This window comes from Aspergillus lentulus, assembly GCF_001445615.1.
Source record: "Aspergillus lentulus DNA, contig: Alt16, strain: IFM 54703, whole genome shotgun sequence".
Classification (NCBI taxonomy): domain Eukaryota; kingdom Fungi; phylum Ascomycota; class Eurotiomycetes; order Eurotiales; family Aspergillaceae; genus Aspergillus; species Aspergillus lentulus.
Genome location: NW_028322113.1, coordinates 2,357,257 through 2,379,459, shown reverse-complemented (window position 1 = coordinate 2,379,459; position 22,203 = coordinate 2,357,257). Strand labels below are relative to the sequence as shown.

The following is a 22,203-nucleotide window of genomic DNA, read 5'->3' as shown; positions in this document are numbered from 1 at the left end:
TCAGTCCATCACGATTGTGCATACCGAAAGCTGATGATCTCTGTCATTAATGCGATGAAGAAATTAGCCGTAAATGCATCCATAATCTGAAATCCCGAGTATATAGAGGAAGGTATCACAGAGTGATGTTGTCGTCTCTATTCCCAAGCGGTCTTGGCACGCTAAACCTATTCTGGCTTTAGGCGGTGGGAAATTGTTCAATTCATCCACACAAACCAACGCCGTCTATCAACCATCGTCGTTGTCAGAAGCATTCCACGGCCTGCTATATCCAACATGGCGGAGTAAGTGATGATATCGCGGATATGATATCAAGCGCCTTTAGCTAATCGATTTAAATAGGAACGAAACCCCCCTCACGGCCGTCAAGGTCGAGGCCTTGGTATGATCATCTTCCCCAGGAAAAAACCCACCCCACTTTATCGAAGCAGGACAATGAAGAATTTATACTCATGCAACGCGTTTACAGGTGGTCATGAAGATTATGAAGCACTGCTCTCAAACTTTCCCGACGACGGCGACCGGATCGATCGTTGGCATGGATGTTGGTGGCACCCTGGAAATCACAAACAGCTTCCCGTTCCCCGTCGTTGAGGTGCCTCCTGAGTCGCACTTTGACAATGCTGGTGCCAACCCTGCTGCCGCCGCTCCTCGCGCTAAGGCCAATACCGTCTACCAGGCGGAGATGATCCGTATGCTTCGAGAGGTCAACGTGGACGCCAACAACGTCGGTTGGTATACCAGCGCCAACATGGGCAACTTCGTCAACATGAACGCGATCGAGAACCAGTTTTTTTACCAGAAGGAAATGAACGAGCGGACAGTAGCCCTCGTGCACGACGTCAGCCGTAGCTCTCAGGGAAGCCTGAGCCTCAGAGCGTTCCGCCTGTCTCCCAAATTTATGACAGCTTTCAAGGAGAACAAGTTCACCTCAGAGGAGTATGTCTACGGTTTTCCATCGGCAACGCAACGCTTTGAAGAGGATGAGAGCACGCGATGCTAACTGCATGATAGGTTGCAAAAGTCCGGCCTGAGATACCAGGATATCTTTGTTGAACTTCCCGTGGAGATCCACAACTCTCACCTGATCACCTCCTTCATCCACCAGCTCCAGACCCCCAACATTCCGGCTCCTACGGATCTTCCCCCATCGCTGGCCGCCCTGGAATCCGGCCCCTTCGTCAAGTCATCTATTCTCGCCCCCAACTACGACAACCTCACTCTTAGCATCGACCCCTTCCTGGAGAAGAACTGCGACCTGCTTCTGGACAGCATCGAGACTCACCACACTGAGACCAACAACTTCCAGTACTACCAGCGCTCGCTTGCGCGCGAGCAGCAGAGAATTAGCGCTTGGCAGCAGAAGCGCAAGCAGGAGAACGCCACTCGCGCGGCGCTCAAGCAGCCTCTTCTGCCCGAGGATGAGTGGCAGCGCCTGTTCAAGCTGCCCCAGGAGCCTAGCCGCCTCGAGAGCATGTTGAACAGCCGGCAGGTGGATCAGTACGCGCGCCAGATCGACAGCTTTGTTTCGTCCACGACTGGAAAGATGTTTGCTGTGAAGGGCAACCTGTTGCCCGGTGAGACCGCCAAATAGACGTGTGGCCGGGCTCGTGATGATTTATCTCAATCTATGGGGATTTTGGGACTTGCATGACCTTATGGCGTAGGCAGGAAAAATTCTTCTATTCCACTGTTAATATGTCTCCTGTTTGCTATTCCATTTGACGAATAGAGTTACGGGTATGACCTGAGAGCACATCCCTTCCAAGTTAGCGTATAACCTACTGTTTTGGAACATTTCTAAGCGCTGTCTGTTTGACATCGACAGGCACTTGGATGGACCAGGCACAGGCACAGGCACAGGCACCAACCCTAACCTCGTTAGGGTATTGTTTCGCACGTGAGCAAAGATGACCTCATAATGCATCGTTGCAATCGATAACCCGATTAGATAAGGTAGATAGACAATGCGACAAGCTACAATGAGCCCTCTCAAGCCATGCATTTCTTGTCTTGGGTATTTCCATTTCTTATCTTGCATTTCATAGAAACATAATAGAGCGCTAGAGTCTTTCGCCGCATCATTCTCTATGTACAACAGTAATCTCGACATCTGGATTGTGAGTCTTCTCCATACCGGGCTTGTATACCTCTACATCACACTAGTACACCCGAGCAGACATTTGTTTGGATTTGACACCTGTCTTGCATATCTGCATACTAAGCTAGCTTTACAGGCCGGAGCCTTTGCCGCAGTGACCGTAGACTTGATCGTCTACCCCTTCGACACCCTTAAAACCCGAGTCCAATCGCCCGATTACAACCGACTCTACAAGGATGCAGCAACAGGAGCAGTGCGCCGGAGCGCCCTCTACGGAGGCTTATACCAGGGAGTTTGGAGCGTGGTGCTGTCCACAATACCAGGTTGTATGTTCTCATCCCGTTCCACTGTGTAATATGCCTGAACGCAACCTCACAATGAAACAGCAGGAGCCTTCTTCACGACCTACGAAGCAGTCAAGTACACCCTGATGAACGCATCAAGGCACCACCACAACCCAGACAACAACCCCCTCCCCTTCACACACTCCCTCCCGCAACCCATCATCCACGCCATCTCGTCCTCGACCGCAGAAATGGTCGCCTGCCTCATGATGACGCCCGCCGAAGTCCTCAAGCAGAACGCGCAGGTCACCAACGTGAACACCAGCAAGGGCGGGCAGGATGCAAAGAGCGCCATGACGCAGGTGATCGCTCGGTTCAAGCATCGGCCCTGGAAGCTGTGGAGCGGGTACACGGCGCTGGTGGGGCGCAATCTGCCCTTTACAGGGCTGAATTTCCCCCTGTTTGAGTTTTTCAGGTCGCATCTCGTGGAGTGGAGGAAGAGGCGGAAGGAGGATGGTGCGATGCAGACGCGGGAGTGGGATCCGGTGGTGGAGAGGGCGGCGCTGACGGGGATGTCGGCGTCCATGTCCGGGATGATCGCGTCGGTCGTGACGACCCCGATTGATGTGATCAAGACGAGGATGATGCTTTCGGCCAGTGAGAATAACAATGATGACGGAAATAAAAGCACGAAGAAGAAGACGGCTGGTTGGGGAACGCTCAGAGTGGGTAAGGAGATCTATCGCAATGAAGGGACCAGAGGTCTCTTCAAGGGCGGTGCGATTCGCGCTGCGTGGACGGCTGTCTCGCTCAGTATGTATCTGAGCATGTATGAGGGGGGAAGGTTCTATCTAGAGAACAGACGGCGGGAGAAAGATGGGTTGAACACACGGGTTGAAGTAGATGGCTCGAAGGAAGAGGCTGCCATCTAGTCAGTATGTGGCATGGGAGCGCGTTCTGGGCATCATTTTGGTTTTATTTCAGCTGATTTGCTTAAAGGTTTAGCATCTCTGTAACACTAGATTATCACTAGAGCATCCTAAGCTGGTTTATAGAGTAGAGAACCTGTCCTGCACCATAGCATGGATTCATTCAACATATTGGCAAAGAGGGAGCAGATTAAAGGATGAATTGCATTGCTAATCATACACACCACCTATTCCTAGTCGGCGATATCTTGGATTTCATAACAGTAAGATTGTATCGTGCCTTTCGAGGTATATCGTCGTCAATGATCATTCTATCGTCCATATTCATTCCGTCATTTCAATCATTAAGCTGAAATTCGTTTCAGCCTTCACTGTCGATAATGTAGCAACATTAGCAAGAGATCATAGATTGGTCAGTTTCTTGAACCAACTGGACATCTTTGCGCCAGAGGTCGGAGGCGGCACAGCAGGATACCGGCCGTCGTACGACCTCATTCCACGGTCCCGCTCATAATCTCCACTGCCAGAACTGCTTTTTGCACGGTCAGATCGTCGAGCTTCACGCTTCCGCGCGCGCAGCTCTTCGATCTCTTCATCGTCGAGGCCCGGGTATCTGGCCCGACGGCGAGCCCGGCGGCGCAAAGCACGGCGCGCCTCCTCGTCCGACGATATGGAGTGTGCGTTTTGGTCGCCCGGAGGAAGTGGCACATCTAGCACCGTTGGCACGATTGGAGGGGGTTCGGGAGGATCAACCGCCTGCGAATCGACCCAGGACGTGGTCTTATCCTTCCGAGCCCCAGACATCATAGGTGGAGGTCTGACCGGCTCCGGGCCTCTCGACTCTCGCCGTCTGGATTTCTCGCGTTCGTCAACGGATCGGTGAGCCCGTCGATGTCTTTGTTCCATATCGTGACGGTGATCAAGATAGTAATCTTCCGGTGCTCTCTCAGAAGCACGTGGAGGGCGCCGTCTGGATCCTGAATTGTATTCTGGGTTTTCGAGCATCTCTGCCTCCCGCTGTCTTCTCCGTTCCCGTCGTTCTGCAGCTTTAGCTTCGGCGCGAGCTTCTGCCTCCCTGGCCTCTTGTTCCTCCTTGACACGCTGTGTTTCGCGAGCCGCCCGCCGGGCTCGCCTTTCCTCTCGACGTCTTGCTTCTCGCTCTTCATCTTCTCGCATTTGCCTCTCATACATCTCTCGCTCACGAGCTTGTTCTCGCTCTCTGCGCCTGGCGCGTCTTTCTTCGGCTTCCTTAGCCTCATCCTCCCGAACCTGATCAGAAGGCGCATGGCGTGATGTGCGGTGTGATCGGCGTGCCGCTCTCCTTGCCTCAGCTTCTTCCGCTTCGGCGTCTGGGACGCCTCTAACAGGCCCGCCGTCGGTAACGAAGCCTTCGTCGTCAATATCAGGTTTCATAGAGCGGCGTCTCCTTTCTTCTCGCGTCAAGCGCCGAGCCTCGTCTCGCTCTGGTTCCGTCATGTACCTGACATCTTCATCACGGTAAGACCGAGATTTCCGACGATCTGGCATTTCAGGGCGTGTGTTCCTTCGGAGCGAGCCGATGAGACCCATGAGACCACCAGTGTCTTGTTTCTTCGGTAAGGTATTAGAGCGCTTTACGCGTCGTTCCCTCGGTGCTTCCGCAAATGCCAGATCATCCGGACCCGACATTACATCTGGCCCTTGGTGGTGTTGGTCTGGCTCGACCATGACCGCGTCATCTTCATACGCTCTGGACCTCGACTGGTTTGACGAGGATATCAGAATTTTGGACGGTGCAATAGGAAAGTCATCCAGGATGATAACTCACCTTTGTACTGGATCTTTTCCTTGATCCCCGGGATTCTCTCGAGTATTCCTTCGGTGAATGGCCGTCCACCTCATCCCGGTCGACCACGACAATATCGTCATCAATAGCGTATGGATCACGTACGCCTGAAGCTCATGTTAGACATCTCCTGACATGCTTGGGGGCCTTTTAACTTACTGGATTTTCTCCGCGTCCCATGCGGTCTTTCCTTGTGCCTTGATGCACCAACTCCCATCATTCTCGCTGCTTTGTCCGACACCTTAAATCTCTCATCCGGTGGAGGGGTTGGGAGTGCGGCCTCATTCATGTCGATGGACGGCCGCCTAGATGCCTGCTTAGACGCGGATGCCCCATGTCTACGTGCTGACTTCATTCTGGTCCGCGCAGGAGGACCGCCAAGGATGAAATTGGTGAAGGTTGTCGCCCGGTCCTCTTTGCTCCCTTGTCGTTTGTCTCTGTCAGAACCAGACGTCTTTTCCGCCTCATGAGGCAGTTCTTGTCGCCTTGAATGTTTGGTGGACTTTGACCGTACGACTCCGCCGGATGAAGGTTCCCTTCCGCTAGACCTGGCCTCTCTATGGGTTGATTTCCTAGGAGTAGGAGTAGCGCCCCAGAAGCCCCACGAAGCAACACCTGGAGTTCGCTCGACTCGAGCGCGCTCTTTCTTCGCTGATCTTCCTGGTGCAGCGGGCTCAGGTGGAGGAGTAGGCGGACCATCAGCATCTGCACCAGGCTCTTCAGCAGGTGCATCTCCAGCTGGTGGTACCTCCATGGTCTGGTCGGTCATTCTGGACTTGGAACTTTTCTTGGTTTTCTTGGTGGCCTTTGGCTCCTGGGCAGGCGGGTCTGCTGGCTCAGGCTCTGGCTCAGGTTCCGGTGGCGCTGGTTCTGGTTCGACAGCCTTGGCCTTCTTTTTCTTTTTCTCAGTCTTCGAGAGCTGCACTGGTGCAGGTGTGGGCTGAGGCTCAGGCTCAGGCTCAGGATCAGGCGCAGGCGCAGTTTCTGGTTCTGGCTCAGGCTGCGCAGATTCCGGCTCTGGTTCTCGCTGAGGTGCTGGTGCCGGGTCAGGGTCGGGCTCCACAAGCTTACCCTTCTTCTTTTTCTTCTTCTCGGCTTTTTTGGACAAAGGAGCTGGGGCTGGAGCAGGCTCAGGCTCAGGCGGTGGATCAACCGATGGCTCCGGCTCGGGTTCAGGAGCAGGAGGTGGAGGTTCCTGGAAGTCGTCCTCAAAGGCGTCTGGGAAGCTTCCCGGCACAGACTCCCGAGAGATCTTGGGCGCTTCAACGGGTTCAGGCGGGATCTCTGCAGCAGGTTCTTCCTGTGGTGGTTCCGGTGGTGGTACGGTCTCCTTAGCTTTCGCTTTCTCCTTCAGCCTCTCTTTTTTGGCTTGCTCGAGGGCTTTGATGCGCTCGGCAACTGAAAGCTTGGCGGATGACTTGGCCTTGGAGGTGCTCTTTGCTGGCGGCGCGGCTGGCGCGGCTGGCTCGTCAATGACAGGCGGCTCGGGCGCTTCAGGCATTGGTGCATGCCCAATGTCCCCAAGCAGATCAGCAGGGGGCTCCGGGGCAGGTACAGGTGGTTCGGGTTCGAATTCAGGTTCCTTTGCTGGTTCAATGAGCTTTGGCTTCTCCTCTGACTTCTTCCTTGTAGCCTTTGGTCTCGAGCCCATTGTGGCTGCACCGAGCGTCGCCCAAAATCCCCTCGCTGCTTTAGTGGGAGTTTCATCCACACCAAAGGATCCCTTTTTGGTTCCTTTAGAAAGCTTGGTGCCATTATCGCATAGGAGATCCTCCGCCACCTCTTCCGGAACAGGGGGTTCGGGATCCAGTCCTAGCGAGGGAGGTGTTGGGGCGGGGGGCGGCGGGTCATCGGCAATCTTGTTCTTCTTGGACTTTTTCTTGTCCTTTGAAGAGGTCCAGATACCCCAGCTATCCTCGACTACAGGCTCTTCCTGTACTGGTTCGGGAAGGAGCTCAGGCTCTGGTTGTGGTTCAACGACCAGCTCAGGTTCTGGTTCGGGCTCAGCAGCTGGCTCGGGCTCAGGTTCCACAGGAGGTTCAGGAGCGGGTTCAGGAGCCGCTTCTAGCGCGGGCTCTGCCTCTGGTGGTGGGGTCTCGATGTCCTTTCCAGGTATCGGAAGGCCTTTCTTTTTTAATGCCTTCTCGCGTTTTTTCCGCTCCTTTGACGACAAATTTACCCAATTGTCGTAAAGAGGGTCATCGGGCAATCCAGGCGCTTTCTTTTCAGGTTCAGGCTCCGGCTCCGGCTCCGGTTCAGGTTCAGGTACAGGCTCGGGCTCAGGCTCAGGCTCAGGAATAGGTTCAGGCTCGGGCTCGGGTTCAGGCTCAGGCTCAGGCTCAACCGCCTTTCCCTTCTTCTTCTTCTTCTCTTTCTTTGGAACATCCCAGCCTCCCCAAGCATCATCTGGTGCCTTTTGCTCTGGCATAGGTTCCGGTTGCGACTCTTGCGGCGGTTCTTCAACAACAGGTGCGGGGTCTTCAACAACCGCTCCCTTTTTGGACTTTTTATCCTTCTTGCCGACTGATCCCCAAGCGATTCCCCAATCGTCTTCTGCGGGGGCAGGCTCGGGTGCGGGAGGTTCAGGGGCCGGAGACTCCACGGGAGCGACTGTCTCCTGTACGCCTTTCTTCTTTTTGTCCTTCTTGGTCGAAACACCCCAGCCCCAGTCATTATCATCGGCCATCTCAGGAGCCTTTTCTGGCTCCTTCATTTCTTCAGCTGTGCCCCACACGTTGCCTGTTTTCGGTTTCTCAACGACAGGCTCAGGGGCCTGTGGCTCCTCGGCAACTTTAGCACCTTTCTTCGCCTTTCGCTTTTCCTTCTTGGAAAGACCGGCCATCCAGCTATCATCTACCGCAGGTGCTGGTTCAGGAGCTGGTAGCGGTTCAGGCTCAGGCTCGGGTTCCTTGGGGAGTTCCTCCACAACATCTTTCTTTTTCTTCTTCTTATCTTTGGCGCTAACTGGCGCGAAGTCGGCCCAAATATCCTCTTCAGGCTTCTTCTCTTCTGCAGGAGGGTTCTCCTGCCCGGCATCACCAGAGTCTCCAAAGTCGCCGAAATCAAAACCACCGGGGGTCTTTGAGGAGTCTTTCTTACTGCCAATGGCACCCCAAGGGTTGGTACCCTTTCCACTATCGGCATTGGCGTTGCCATTCATATTGAGAGAGTCGAGACCCCATTTACTTCCGGTGTTCCAATCCTTGCCCCATCCTCCGAAACTGAACCCAGCACCGCCATTGCTGCCTGCAGGAGGATCAAGATTCAGATCCAACTGAGGGACCCCACTGTCATTCAGACTGACATCCTGGAAGCCGTTTGACGGTGCCTCAACGGCCGGCGGATCGACATCCTGCTCCTGAATTAGAAGACGATGCCTCAAGGGCCGTTGGAACGTGCCATACCTTTCCTTTCTTCTTCTTTTTCTTCCCAACTGTAGCAAACCCTGCCCAGGAATCGTCACCAGCTCCATCAGCTTCATCAGCCCAACTGAGACTGGCCTGAGCAGCCGCTGCTTCCTCGGCTGCTTTTCGTTCTTCCTCCTCTTTCGCCTTCCGTTCCTCCTCCTCCTTCGCTAGCCGCTCCTCCTCTTCTTTCCTCTTCCGTTCTTCTTCCTCTTCCTTCTTTTTCTTCTTCTTATCCTTTTTGCTGCTGGTGGTGTTCCAAGCATCCCAGTCATCGCCTCCGTCACCGCCATCACCTTTTCCGTCGCCCCCGTTGTTCCCATCGCCTCCGTCACCGCCGTCATTCCCTCCATCACCATTATTCTGTCCGGCATCTCCACCTTCATTCGGCTGCTCTCCACCGTTATCCTCTGGTGGTGGTGTACTCTCTTGCGGCGGTGGTGCTCCTCCGCCTCCGCCTCCGCCTCCGCCTCCACCGCCTCCACCGCCTCCTTTATTCTTCTTCTTTTTCCCTCCTTTGTATTCTCGGATACCGGTCGGATCGTCGAAGTCAATAGGCCGAGAAGAATAGTCGTCCTCGAAATCACCCAAGGTTCTATCTGGCGCTGATTCGTCAATCAGGTCTTTCTGTTGGGCTAGAGGGGAGAGAGTGTCATAATCAGGAGGTAGGTCATTAACCGCATCCTGGTACGATGGAGGGGGTTGACCGTAGTCTGGCGGACCCCATGTCTCAAGGCCCGACTCGAAAAATAGATCCCCTTTTAAGAGAAGGTTTAGAGGTCTCGTCGAGTCCTTTCAGTAAAGTTGCCCGTCAGTACTACCGCTCGATTCAAGAATACAGAATGGCATGAAGGTTAGGGCTGGAAGGAACGCGGAGAAAACACCTACCTTGTCGACGATGCCCTCAAGGTCAGATATAAATACTTCATACTCATTCTCAGAGCCTGACTGACGAGCACCTAATCGGCGCGTTGCAATCCTGCCTTTGGCATCAGCACTCGAGAACCGGTCCTGTTGCCAAAGCCTATTGTTGATAAAGTCCTGGCTGAGGATGTCGTGCTGAGTGATTGATGGGAGTAATCTGGCTTCAAATTCTGCTGCAAGCCCAGCATTAGGAACCATACGGACTCCTTCCATGCTGCGAGGCGACCGACTGTCGAACGGTAGCCCGTCACTTAACAGTTATAGTAAACTCATGGATACCGAGGATATACCGGCCTCGGTCTGAGGCAACTCAGATTTGTTCTGAACGACTGACAAGCGCAGAATTCAAATGTATTGTCAATCGACACAATATGAGAGAAAACGAATGTAAAAGTGAGATGGCGAAAACGAGAAAGCCTCCCTGTACAAAGGACAAAAAAATGCTACCCGCTCAAGGTTGCACTATGTGGAACGCAAAACCATGAAGTAATTTAGGATTATGATTTGCGACAGGCGGCGAAGAATGTGATCGGATCGCAAGTTCAATGGCGGGAATGCGAGGCGCAAGAGTTAAGGAGAACAGCAAGAAAAAGTTCACCTAGGAGTAGACAGCAGTCGCAGTCACAAGGGTGTGACAAATGGCCGTGAAACGTCGTGATTCGTGACCGTCAAGTGGTGGGAAGGAACGTAGGTAGGAGAGCAGAACTATTTGAAGATCGTCTCGAGAAGATCACGTCGGGATTGGACGAACTGGTATGGGATGGACTGGGGCTAGGAATGCGGACTAATGTACGAAGTACGCAGGTCAGTTAGACAGCCTGCGGTACGTTGAGGACGCAGCAGATGTATATTCAGTTTCAGAGGTGGACTTTGCGTTTGCGTGAAACAACAAAATCTTTGTATGTATGTTCCCCTCTTTCGAGTATCTCTAACCTTTCTTTGCTTTTCCCCCTTTCCGGTCTGATCGTCTCAGTCAATGCACGTTGATCAGCGTGGCCACTCAGAGAGAAGAACTGCTGATGTAGGTACTGCGTATTGTGAACGGGGTATAAAATCTGTAAAGCGGTGGCTGGGAATGGTCGAATGGAGGACCAACGAGGACAAGCGCTGGTCTACCTCGGGAGACTAGAGGGATTTGCATCTGGTTAGCTGATACTTTCAGACAAATCAGAGATGGAAGAAAAACTCCGAATTGTAACAGGTTGGGATCCTATGAGCAGGAAAGATGAAGAGTCACACAGGCACGAGCGACTCACATAGCGGGTGGAATGCCGGCGGTGGGAGGGAGATCCTATCGATAACCGATGCCCCCCCTCCTTGAAATTGATAGTGTACTGTGTTGTATGAAGTATACAAGAGTGAATATCTAGACAAGAAGTATATATATGGAGACGACCTAATTCTATATACCCTGTTCACTTGAAGTATGTTAATAATAATATGTGCTAATTAACAATATACAGCGCACATGAGCCCTGGGCCCCTGGCAAGTTTGCGTTGTTCCTTTTCCTACTGCGGAGTCACCTACTTGCAGGCTTACAGTAGTACCCTGGGACATAGTGGAGAATTTCCACAGAACCATACAACTTCACGGCCTCGATACATGGAACACAACTACTTTACTCAAACACCAGGACAATGATATTATTCTGGTGATCCAAGGAAACACGAAGGAACCGCCCATGAGATGCTTCAATCATTCGCATTCTACAGACCGGAATTTTTCCTCGAAAACCCCTCCGGAAGGAACAAGTTCCTAATGCATGCAACGAGCATTTCGGGCAGCAGAGTGATAAAAAAAACAACATCTGGCGACTTCCATTCGTCCTCAGTCAACCATCCTCGGATAACTGTAGAGACTGGCGGGTTTCTGAGCTTCTGTTGTTGTCCATTTTCTTCACCGCATCGAAGGCGAAGACTTTGCCTCCACCTATGAGAGCGCGTGTTGGCATTCGAGACCCATCATCGTGCTTACTGGCAGCCATATCTGCTACGTAGCTCTCTACAACTTTTGAGTCTGTCCTCTGCACCTCGCGACTAGTAACAACTCCTTACGACGTCCGAGAAGGGAGTAGTTAAAAGCCTAACTCATCACCGTCGCTGTGCTTGAGCATTGACACCTGCTATTGACAGTGACAGATCGTGCATCGCTCAGGCAGTCTCTCCATAAACCATGCATGGCACGGCCATTCCCGTCCTCCCCGCCACGGACTTATATGCACACTAGGCTCGAAACTTGGATAGAGGGACAGTTTGAATGTGGATCACTCTTTATGCGTGTCTGAACAGACAGGATGGTCGCGATACCCCTGTTGCTGCTTTGTCGGTGAAGCCAAATTTGGCCTTCAAGTTCACGGCCATCGTTCCGCTGCAGTTTTAGCATCAGGCATTCCAGTTTGTTAGACTGGACCAATGCAATTGCTAATCATTTTTTCCCCCTGGCTGTAGAAGACCAGAGAGAGGTACAGGGTAAATATGCAGGCATAAAACTCTTCACGTTCTGGTTCAGTCTCTAGCTCATCCTCACTCCGTGACGCATCTACACCCCACTAAACATGACTCCGTTTTCGAGAATAAGATCGCCTCTGCATCACCCAGGAACACTCATAAGTTACAACAACGTCCAGAGCCACAAGGCATGCCCTAGAATGGAGGGAGCAAGCCCAATCCCCGGTTCCAGGCGCCCCTCAAGACGGCCTTCGCCATAGCATCTGCGTCGCGATTATTCCTCCGAGGTACATGCCAGAACTTGATGGTTAATTTTTGTCTCTCCAAATCCTCAGTGAGACGCTCAATCGCCTTGAAATGTTCCCAATTAGCCACATCCAATCCCCTGGAGTTCTTCCATCCATTCCTCTTCCATTTGGGGAGCCATTCGGTGACGCCGCGGACCAGATACTCCGAGTCGGACTTGATGACAACCGCGCTAAGAGTGATCCCTTGGTTTTCAAAGAGAGATTTGACGTGCACCACGTCCAGCAATGCTCTCATGCAAGCCCGTAACTCGGCTACCTGGTTCGTGTGGTGTCCTTCGCCCTCAACAGGCACAGCGGTGTTCAGCACGCTGTTATGACCCCAGAACACCCCATACGATGAGCGAGCTCCGTCTTTGCCCTTTTTTGAGCATGCTCCGTCGACTGCTACCACGATGTGGTCGCTGTGGCTCACGTGAACTTTGCAATGTGCACACTTGCGCCTGGATCCTGGGCATGCAAGGTACACCCACGGGCCTCGAGGCACCTCGATGTCTGCCAGTGTGAAACGGTCTGGGTAGACGTTTTGAGGTCGAAACCGTAGCCCTTCACCTCGGTGAGGTAGGGCATGCACTGGTGACACAGATACCGGTCCTGAAGAAACAGAGGAACGGTCATCGTGGCTGAACAGAGTACTTGCGCCATGACTGAGAGAAGAGTGCACACTGTGTGTGTCATCGGTATCAGAGTTCTGCCCGGCCTGTAGCAGTTAGCCTCTGAACTGTCCTATTCCCAGGCTTCACTTCTGCCATTGTCCCTGGGTGGAAACGACCTGCACAGAGATGTTGAAAACGTCATGCAATAACAGAAGAGCTAGGTCATGTCTTACATTGCGAGCACGATAGTTCATTCTCCTCTGCTGATAATTCCTAAGATAAGGCATATTGCTCAATTTCACCGTAAGTTTGTTGTACTGAAGTCGAAGCTGGAGAGAGAGAAAGATTTGGAGTATATAGAAGAAGGACAGGGATTCTAAGAAGCAAAGAGAACGAGCAAAGACGCAGCGCGTCAGGGAGCATTAACAGCTACAATGTCACGCCCCCAGTCCATAAGGTCCCTATCTGCTTTTCCTACATAGGCAAGGACTCGCAAACGTCATACAATATATCGACCTTGGGCGTTCTCGGACTAACCAGACAAAGATATATTGATCCCCCGCGGTCCTCACGAACTCGCTGCATCCATCTATGCTGTTTGGTTGGTTTAGAATGCAGACCGACTCTACTACGATACGGTAATCGATTAGATTTGGCCAGCTTTGCCAAGGTACTCAGTAGTCTGTGGTGACGGCAAATTCCTGGAAGTGTATAGCGGCCCTACCTTATTCGAGAAAAGCGCCATGTTATCGCTTGGCATTGAAGTGCGTGTTCTATAAAGTCGCCCTCCACCACTGCTTCAACTTTGTCGCGCACTTCATCATTCTGCTTCTGCGTTTTCCCTCCGTGCCTGAGAGATTTTGGTAAGGCATTGTTGCCATTAACCCCTTCACCATGCCGCGCGTATTGCGCCACAGCGTAGGCTGATTCTCTGGGGCATCCCTGCTCAGTATTCGCGTGGTTTATTCGGCGTCCCTAGCAACTACTCTTAACTGGGCGAACACCGGTCATGTTGACGCTATAACCAGTTTCTTGTGCGATTACGACATTATAGACAGATGAAGGGGCCTGGCACATGATCCACTTCTGCAAAGAACGGGCTGGTGCGAACATCGGGGCCAATGCTCTAGCTTCACCATCTCATACAGACATAGGCTTGGTTAGTTTATAGGCGGCAGCAGCCTGCATCTAGAACCGTCTCGGAGAGCCTTGTGTCTGTGTCATTGTCGGTTTCCTCTTCATACTAACCTGATTGTTCATTAGTTCCTGTTGACTATATTGGTCAGGATGAAGCAGTGTTGGCCTTCTGATTCATACTGCCTCTTAGCGTTGGTCGGAGTCTCAAAACTTCCTAGCTTAATCTTATCCACGCCTCTATTCCGAGACATCGACTCTATCCGATCGCTGCCTACGGAGTATATATACCTGGTACTTGACTCACTTAACTCACACGATCGTTCAATCTCAACAAAACTCAACAATCTAGGGCGAGGATAAGCTCAATCGCATCCTCTGTGATTCTGTCGTCAAGCTACCGTGCGATCGTACCATAATCTTTTGCGTACCTGTAAAACCGCACATGTATGCTCAGTTGGTCACCCAAAATCGTCTATTTCGAAGTAGAAATTCAGGGTGACGACAATGGCACACGAAGAGCACAACATCAACTGGAACATCCTAGCTGCTAACCTCATCCACCGCTCTCCCTCCTACCCCGCGGCAGACCTAGTCTCCAATCTGTACTTTCGGTTCAAACCTACGCAAGGGCAGGAAATCGGCTCCTTTATCGAATCCTTCGTGAGGACTCTCGAAAAACATACGCTGGACGAGCGCCGGAAATATCCAGACCAATATTCACCCTTCACGCCGGACGAGCTGGTCCTGAACGACCGTGTGGCGGAGCAAATCCGCCCCCTGGCCTACCGATGGTGCAAGGCCTACGACTGGCCGCTGGAGGATAAAGTCCAGAAGACAGAAGGGCTGTGCCGACATGTCGACAGCGAGAGGTTTGCCTGTGGGTGTCCCCTGCCCTACCACGAACGGAAGGGAGCTGCTTTCCAGCGGTCGTACCGTCGGAACAGTTGCTACACGTTTTATGCCGAAAACACCGAGGTGTTCTACAATTTGCAGGTGCTGAACGCACTCCTTGTTCTGGGGGAGATGGATACGGTGCTGCGACTGTGCGCGACACCAGATAACAATCTGAAGAAATCGATGCTTGTGGGGAATTGCCGATGTATGGTAAGTGGGCGAATATCCAGGCCTGGTCCTGCAGTCCTTTATCAATGTCAAAAAATGAGCAGCTCGTCTAACTGATTATAGGAAGCGGATCTTGGCTGGGACCAAGTCTTCGAAGCTGCTCTAAACATCTACCTCCTTCTCAACATCCTTTACTGCTTTCCCGAGCTCTGGGATCCAGCGTCCCGGCAAGCTAAAAACAAGAAACGGACCGACGAGTACCGCGCCACGCGGATGTATCAGCAGACTGTCAAAATTTGGACCCACGACGGGTTGGAAAGCGACGTCTCGCGTCACCCTCACCGGCAATTTTTCGGCCTGGAGGGCCATTTCAGCTACTCATTACAGATCTCGCGCGGTTGGGATCGGCCCGTCCTTGCCCAGCTGCGCGAGGAGCTGGCAAAGGCCCGCTGGTGGCTGAAGAAAACGCCAGAACAGATCTCGGAGCTTTGCGTAGACGACGAAGAATTCCCCTACGGCAAACTGCCTTTCGAGGAGTTCTTGGCTTGCGGGAAGGGGGGAGCCGCCGGTGTCCAGCATCAGACCCGAAGCGCCGTCGACGTGGCGCGGGTTGAAGCGTATCTTCGCGCGAAAAGGTTGCCACAGGAGCTAGTTCTGCAGATCACGGCCTGCACAGAGTATGATCGTTCCCGTTCGCGTTCGCAGCTCCCGGTGCCGCATGATCCGCTTCATCGACAGAATCGGAGGCAGCTACGGCGGCATTTGGACCACTGCTGGCAGATAATGGTCCACTGCAATATGTTGGCGCGGGAACTGGGCACCAAGATCGACTGGGAGTGCCGGATTGTCGATGCGCTGGACCGCATGGTGTCGAGTCCGGTGGGAATGAAGCTATCTGAACGTGGGCCCCACGAGTCGGGGGAATTTTGGCAGACGACGCTGAGAGGAGGGAGTGGTGAACTTCCGTACAGTATCCCGGACCAGGACTAGACCGCGGAAAAGCAGGACCGGTCGATTTATCGATCCACTTTGTACATATCACTATGTAATGATAACCCATGGACGAGACTTTCGTCACCTGAACTAGGCTCTGTGAAGTAGGTGCAATGTCAGTGAATGGAGTACAAATATCTCATCAGAGAATCCTGTGAGCTGAATTGGTTCTCAATACTGCTCAAAAGCATACATACATATACCATCCTCACCTGCTTCAAGCACATAAGACAACAACAGAGCTTGGTCAAATCTACTCCGGTCAATTAGAGACCTATTTGCTGGTGACTGCGGTCCCCATAATAGACCCCGCATTAGTCACATCCCACCGCTGCAGGAGCAGAGCCGAAGGATGGAGTACCTTGTTGGTGGCTTTCGGGAGCCGATACTACCTTGACCACCTGGTCCAAACTAAGGCAGACGCTGTCTTGCGGATATTGAGTCTTCCTTACAAAAGACGCCGCCATACGTGCTTATGTGGCTCGAGGCAATCAGGACCATAATATCATTGTCTACAGTAATCACGAAACGCACATAACCCATGGATCAGAGGAATCAATAAAGTACAGAATAAGACAGCTGGCCGAGGTGTATCAAGAGAGACCGCAGTGAAAAAGAGACACCGGATAAAGGGCACAGACAGAACGAAGATACCTACGAGATGCATGTAAGCCATACAATAGACAATCCTTTCCCGCATTCGAAACTCAATGACGAATTGCGACGATCCCATGAGGTGAAGTGACAATAGCCTTCAGTAAAAGTACCGAGCTCAAGGACTTGGAGAGGCGGTTGTTGAGCGAGAAGTTGCTGGTTCTTCGCCGTAGACTTCAAGGTATTCTCGGCGGTACCGCTCACGATCCTCTTCAGCCTGTCTGAGGTATCTCTAGAAGGGCTGCGTTAGCTCCATTGATACGGTTCATGGCTGCCAGCTGAGAGACAAATCCGAACATACCTCCTTCTCCGTAGATGTCAGGCCTTTCCATTCCTCTGTTACGCGCACTGCGATATCCTTGGCCTTCATATATTTGAAGTCGCCCTCGGCAGTCCGGTCCAGCATGTAAAGCAGATATGCCGTACGAGGCCGCTTGACCTGCCGATCGTCATGGAGAAGCCGAAGAGATGTATTCTTAATCTTGTTGAGTCTGCGGCGTGCTGCATTGGCTTCTCTGATCTGAAGAGGAGTGTGTTGTTGGATCCATGCCTCATAAGCTGCCGCATTGGCAGCTTTATTGGCTTCTGCCTCGACCGCAATACGCTAAATCGTACATCATCAGTGAATGTCCAGTGGTGGCTTGATCTATCCCGAACGTACCTCACGCTCTTCCGCACTGATCGTCTGTGCAAGTTGGGAACATTGCATGACGAAGTCTGGTCCTTTGACGCCGCGAGCCTGAATCTCTTTGGCCACCGTCGCGATGGCGAGATTCCAAGGATTCTCGATCAGTTTTTTGGGAGGTTCCAGCGCTGTCTTCTTGAGCTGCTTTACCAGTTCCTTCATCTTCTCAGCTTTCTTGGCTTCCTTCTGCTTGTCTGTCAACTTCTTGCGGGGCTTCGGCTTAGCTTTAGCCTTAGCTTCGGAGCTGCGCTTCTTCGTGGTCTTCTTGCCAGTCTTGGATCCTTTCGCCTTTGTTGTCTCGGTCTCTTCATAGGGAGTACTTGTAGTCGCAAAGAAGTTGATTAAAGGGCGCGATAGAATGACTGAAGGACGGATTGTTTTCGCAGTCGCGTTCACGAGCTGACGGCTCGTAGAGAGACAATTGCGCCGGACAAGGCCATTAGCGATGGCCACGCGAGAAGGACGAATCAACGCATTGCTGTGATGAAGGTATTGGAGGATGCCCCCTCCGCCTTTGATTATATTCCGAGGCATGATTCTGAGACTCACAGCGAAGTCACGCGCACCAATATCCCAAGAGTTGACGTGGAAGAGTAATGCAGGAATCGCAGTAGGATGGGCAGGTCCTCCTGGCTAAGCAAGAGCTCTTGGCTGCAGTGGTGTGGTTAGCTAGCCACCAGATGAAACCGGGGGGCTGGGTCACGTCCTTGGTTCGTTTGGGGTATTCCGAATCGGGATGATGCATCACGTGATGTAGATCCTTACGTTGCCTCACGTGAGACCTGCTGCGGGCATGGACCTGGGTTGACACTACTTCAAGATAGACTTAAAAGAAGAACCGCAGCCCCAGCGAAAACCAATCACTTACATCGCCACCAACTCACTACTACCAGTGCCGATTATTGATTGCCCGTCAACAACAGTTCAACGGCTGATGGAAGGGTAATAAATTGCTTTACTTTTCTGACTACGTGCTCGAGTCTTTGGAGTTTCAGTAATACTCACTCATCGTTGGCCTGCAACAATGGCTCGCCACGGGGATACTCGCTCACCGTCACCTGTAGGCAGCACGTATTCTTCATCCAGACGGAGTCGCAGAGATGATGATCGCTACGAGAAGAGCAGGCGAGATGATGGGAGGAACTATCGAAGATCTCGTAGCCCTGAGGTATGTTTTCTGCCGCTTCAATCGCGCAATTTTACTTGGCTATCATCATCCTAACTTCGCGACTGTCACAGAGACGATACCGCGACCGCGACCGTGATTCATACCGGAGACGTGACCGCTCCATAGACAGACGCGACGATCACCGGGATGAAGATAGCTATCGGCCAAGCCGGAGGGATCGTTCTCGCGATCGACGCCGATCAAGGGATAGAGGCGATGACCGGGATCATCGCCGGAAAAGTCGCGAAAGAGATTATCGAAGCAGGCGAGATGACTCCCGCGACCGGGCTCGGAGGCGAACAGACGATTCTGCTGACTTGAAGCACAAGTCTAGACGGGACGATAGTCGGACGAGGAATCTGGATTCCAAATCGCGAGAGGTACGTTCAACTTATAATGCTTTTGAAATTATCTATGAACCTGATGCTAATAAGTGAATAGACCTCGAAGCCATCCACCCCTGCGCCTGCGGCTCCAACCGAGGACGAGAAACGAGCTGAAAGACTGGCCAAATTGGAAGCCTGGAAGCAAAAGCAAGCTGCTGAGAGAGAACGGAAGCAGCGCGAAGCCGCTGCAGCTGGCGGAGCAAGAAGTATCTTGGAAGAGATAGATCGAAAATCGGGTTTATCACCGGCTGTTGGCTCTCCGCAATCTCCAGCGACGCCTACCACAGATGCCACTCCTGTTCAATATGCTGGCAAATTCGACCCGAAGGCTATTGTACGAAATGCGGCACCGGCTCCAAGTGCACCTGCTGTGCTTGGTAACGATATTGCCGTTCCTCAGTCTGCCAAAGCGTCCGCTTCCTTATCCTCCATGAATAATCATGTACAAGCTAACAAACCTCCAGCCGCCATCAGCACCGCTTCATGTAAGTTATCTATTCCCACCATAAGATCGTTTCAAGTTGCTAATGTTTCTTGTATAGCTACGTTGACAGCAAAACGGAATGTTGGCGGTTTCGGGTTAGGCGCCAAGCAAGTTGCAGATGCCGAGAAATCGTCAGCAGTTAAGACTCTCGGTTTTGGTGAAGAGGAATCCAAACGAAAGAAGCTGGAGCGTTTACCGACCCCTCCACTAGAGGATGCGAAAGATGAGACGGCGGCTGTGGATGGCGCGGTAGAGGATGAAGATGATGTCGACATGCAGGACGGTGGGACTGAGGAGGAGAATGCGGCCGCCGCACGAGCTGCTGCGGAACGGCGGGAAGAACGCTTGCAGAGTGAAGCTCTGCGAGCCCAGTCAAAAGAGGCTGCGCCTCAGCCCAACGGCGACGTCGAGATGAATGACGTCCCTCACCAACCAGAATCCGAGAAAATGGAGGTCGATGCAGCGGAGGAGGAAGTTGACCCGCTGGATGCTTTCATGTCGGAACTGGCCGATACCGCTCCGCCAAAGAAGACAACTGGCGCCAGATTTGCCAAAGCGAAGGAACAGCAGCCCGAGGCGATGTTCGGCGACGAACATGATGTGGATTTGACCGCTGTGGGCGAGGGTGACGCTGATGATTTCCTTGCGATTGCTAACAAAGCTAAGAAGAAGAAGGACATCCCGGCCGTTGACCATGAGAAGATGGAATACGAGCCCTTCCGTAAGAAGTTCTACACCGAGCCTTCCAACTTGGCTGAAATGACCGACGAAGAAGCTGCCAGCCTGCGGCTGGAACTTGACGGAATCAAAGTGCGCGGAGTTGACGTGCCCAAACCAGTTATGAAATGGTCCCAGTGCGGGTTGGGCGTGCAGACCTTGGATGTTATACACAGGCTCGGCTACGAGAATCCCACCTCAATTCAATCGCAGGCCATTCCTGCAATCATGTCTGGTCGCGATGTGATTGGTGTGGCCAAGACTGGATCAGGTAAAACAATTGCTTTTTTGATTCCTATGTTCCGACATATCAAAGACCAACGGCCGCTGGAGAACATGGAAGGACCTATTGGGCTTATCATGACACCGACACGTGAGCTTGCGACTCAGATCCACAAGGATTGCAAGCCCTTTTTGAAGGCGTTGAATCTTCGGGCCGTTTGTGCTTATGGCGGCGCTCCTATCAAGGACCAGATCGCCGAACTGAAGCGTGGTGCCGAGATTGTTGTGTGTACACCGGGACGGATGATCGACCTACTGGCGGCAAATGGGGGCAGAGTGACTAATCTGCGGAGAGTCACTTACGTTGTCTTGGACGAAGCGGATCGCATGTTTGATATGGGCTTCGAGCCCCAAGTCATGAAGATTATGGCCAATATCCGACCCGATCGACAGACGGTGCTGTTCTCGGCCACCTTCCCTCGCAACATGGAGGCTTTGGCCCGTAAGTCGTTGACCAAGCCGATCGAGATCGTTGTCGGTGGCAAAAGCGTTGTCGCGCCTGAGATCACCCAGATTGTGGAGGTTCGCAACGATGACACAAAGTTTGTACGGCTATTGGAGATCTTGGGCAACTTGTACTCAGATGACGCCAACGAAGATGCACGTGCTTTGATTTTCGTTGACCGTCAAGAAGCTGCGGATACTCTCCTTCGAGAGCTGATGCGCAAGGGTTATCCTTGCATGTCCATTCACGGAGGCAAAGACCAAATTGACCGAGATTCTACGATTGAAGATTTCAAGGCCGGAATTTTCCCCGTTTTGATTGCCACCTCTGTCGCCGCGCGAGGTTTAGACGTGAAGCAGCTGAAGCTCGTTGTCAATTACGATGCGCCGAACCATCTTGAAGATTACGTTCACCGGGCCGGACGAACTGGTCGTGCTGGCAATACGGGAACTGCAGTCACGTTCCTGACTGAAGAACAAGAGCGGTATTCGGTGGATATCGCCAAGGCTTTGAAACAGAGCGGACAGCAGGTTCCTGAGCCCGTCCAAAAGATGGTCGATTCCTTTTTGGAGAAGGTCAAAGCGGGCAAGGAGAAAGCCAGCGCTTCTGGATTCGGAGGAAAGGGTCTGGAGCGCCTCGATCAGGAGCGAGATGCAGCTCGGATGCGAGAGCGGCGGACATACAAGACAGGCGAGGAGGGTGAAGATGAAGAAGACAAGGAAGAAAAGGCCGAAAAGGCGGACGAGCGGTTCAGCAAAGTTGTATCGTCGGTGCAGTCTGCCGCCGCCGCCGCAACAACCCCCTTGCCTGGAGTCCCCAAGGGTATCGATCTTGATGGCAAGATTACGGTTCACAGGACCGAGAAAGACCCGTCGGGCGCGTCGAAGAACCCATTGGACAAGGTGGGCTCGGCGGTCGCTGATATCCATGCCCGTCTCAGCCGTGCTGGAGTCATGCGGTCTGGTGTGCCGATCGATAACCGCGGACCTGACGCGGGAGCTTTCCATGCAACGTTGGAGATTAACGATTTTCCTCGTAAGTTATCCCCTGTTATGGTCAGTTATAGAGCAGGAGCTAATATGTTTTCGCACTACAGAAAAAGCTCGTTGGGCCGTTACAAACCGTACGAATGTGGCCAAGATTCTGGAGGCTACTGGCACCTCTATCACCACCAAAGGAAGTTTCTATCCTGCCGGCAAGGAACCCGGACCTGGCGAGAACCCGAAGCTGTATATTCTTGTTGAAGGTGAAACGGAACTCTCCGTGACGAATGCCATGCGGGAGTTGATGCGGTTGCTCAAAGAGGGCACCCTGGCCGCTGCCGATAGCGACGCAAGAGCACCAGTGGGAGGACGATACAACGTTGTCTAAGAC

At 52.6% G+C, this 22,203-nt stretch overlaps 7 protein-coding genes across 7 annotated transcripts; 4 read left to right on the top strand and 3 right to left on the bottom strand.

Moving 5' to 3' along the window:
• Positions 1-276: 276 nt before the first annotated feature.
• On the top strand, positions 277-1,594 carry ALT_8246 (putative eukaryotic translation initiation factor 3 subunit EifCh; the record flags this gene model as incomplete). Its single annotated transcript, XM_033563148.1, has 4 exons — positions 277-284; positions 343-382; positions 470-939; positions 1,015-1,594. The coding sequence occupies 4 exons, from the start codon at positions 277-279 to the stop codon at positions 1,592-1,594; spliced, it is 1,098 nt and encodes a 365-aa protein (XP_033419039.1).
• A 496-nt stretch (positions 1,595-2,090) lies between these two features.
• Positions 2,091-3,317, top strand: ALT_8245 (putative mitochondrial carrier protein; the record flags this gene model as incomplete). The annotated part of the gene is made up of 3 exons (XM_033563147.2): positions 2,091-2,120; positions 2,238-2,427; positions 2,488-3,317. The coding sequence occupies 3 exons, from the start codon at positions 2,091-2,093 to the stop codon at positions 3,315-3,317; spliced, it is 1,050 nt and encodes a 349-aa protein (XP_033419038.2).
• Positions 3,318-3,716: 399 nt separating this feature from the next.
• ALT_8244 (uncharacterized protein) lies at positions 3,717-9,680 on the bottom strand (the record flags this gene model as incomplete). Its single annotated transcript, XM_033563146.2, has 5 exons — positions 3,717-5,054; positions 5,122-5,246; positions 5,299-8,491; positions 8,544-9,335; positions 9,432-9,680. The coding sequence occupies 5 exons, from the start codon at positions 9,678-9,680 to the stop codon at positions 3,717-3,719; spliced, it is 5,697 nt and encodes a 1,898-aa protein (XP_033419037.2).
• Positions 9,681-12,110: 2,430 nt separating this feature from the next.
• Positions 12,111-12,838, bottom strand: ALT_8243 (ribonuclease H1; the record flags this gene model as incomplete). Its single annotated transcript, XM_089600388.1, has 2 exons — positions 12,111-12,624; positions 12,690-12,838. The coding sequence occupies 2 exons, from the start codon at positions 12,836-12,838 to the stop codon at positions 12,111-12,113; spliced, it is 663 nt and encodes a 220-aa protein (XP_089455281.1).
• Positions 12,839-14,457: 1,619 nt separating this feature from the next.
• ALT_8242 (uncharacterized protein) lies at positions 14,458-16,005 on the top strand (the record flags this gene model as incomplete). Its single annotated transcript, XM_033563144.2, has 2 exons — positions 14,458-15,057; positions 15,139-16,005. The coding sequence occupies 2 exons, from the start codon at positions 14,458-14,460 to the stop codon at positions 16,003-16,005; spliced, it is 1,467 nt and encodes a 488-aa protein (XP_033419035.2).
• A 775-nt stretch (positions 16,006-16,780) lies between these two features.
• On the bottom strand, positions 16,781-17,881 carry ALT_8241 (HMG-box domain-containing protein; the record flags this gene model as incomplete). Its single annotated transcript, XM_033563143.1, has 3 exons — positions 16,781-16,894; positions 16,964-17,266; positions 17,324-17,881. The coding sequence occupies 3 exons, from the start codon at positions 17,879-17,881 to the stop codon at positions 16,781-16,783; spliced, it is 975 nt and encodes a 324-aa protein (XP_033419034.1).
• A 490-nt stretch (positions 17,882-18,371) lies between these two features.
• ALT_8240 (pre-mRNA-processing ATP-dependent RNA helicase prp5) lies at positions 18,372-22,200 on the top strand (the record flags this gene model as incomplete). Its single annotated transcript, XM_033563142.2, has 5 exons — positions 18,372-18,515; positions 18,587-18,895; positions 18,957-19,386; positions 19,444-21,864; positions 21,926-22,200. The coding sequence occupies 5 exons, from the start codon at positions 18,372-18,374 to the stop codon at positions 22,198-22,200; spliced, it is 3,579 nt and encodes a 1,192-aa protein (XP_033419033.2).
• Positions 22,201-22,203: the final 3 nt, after the last annotated feature.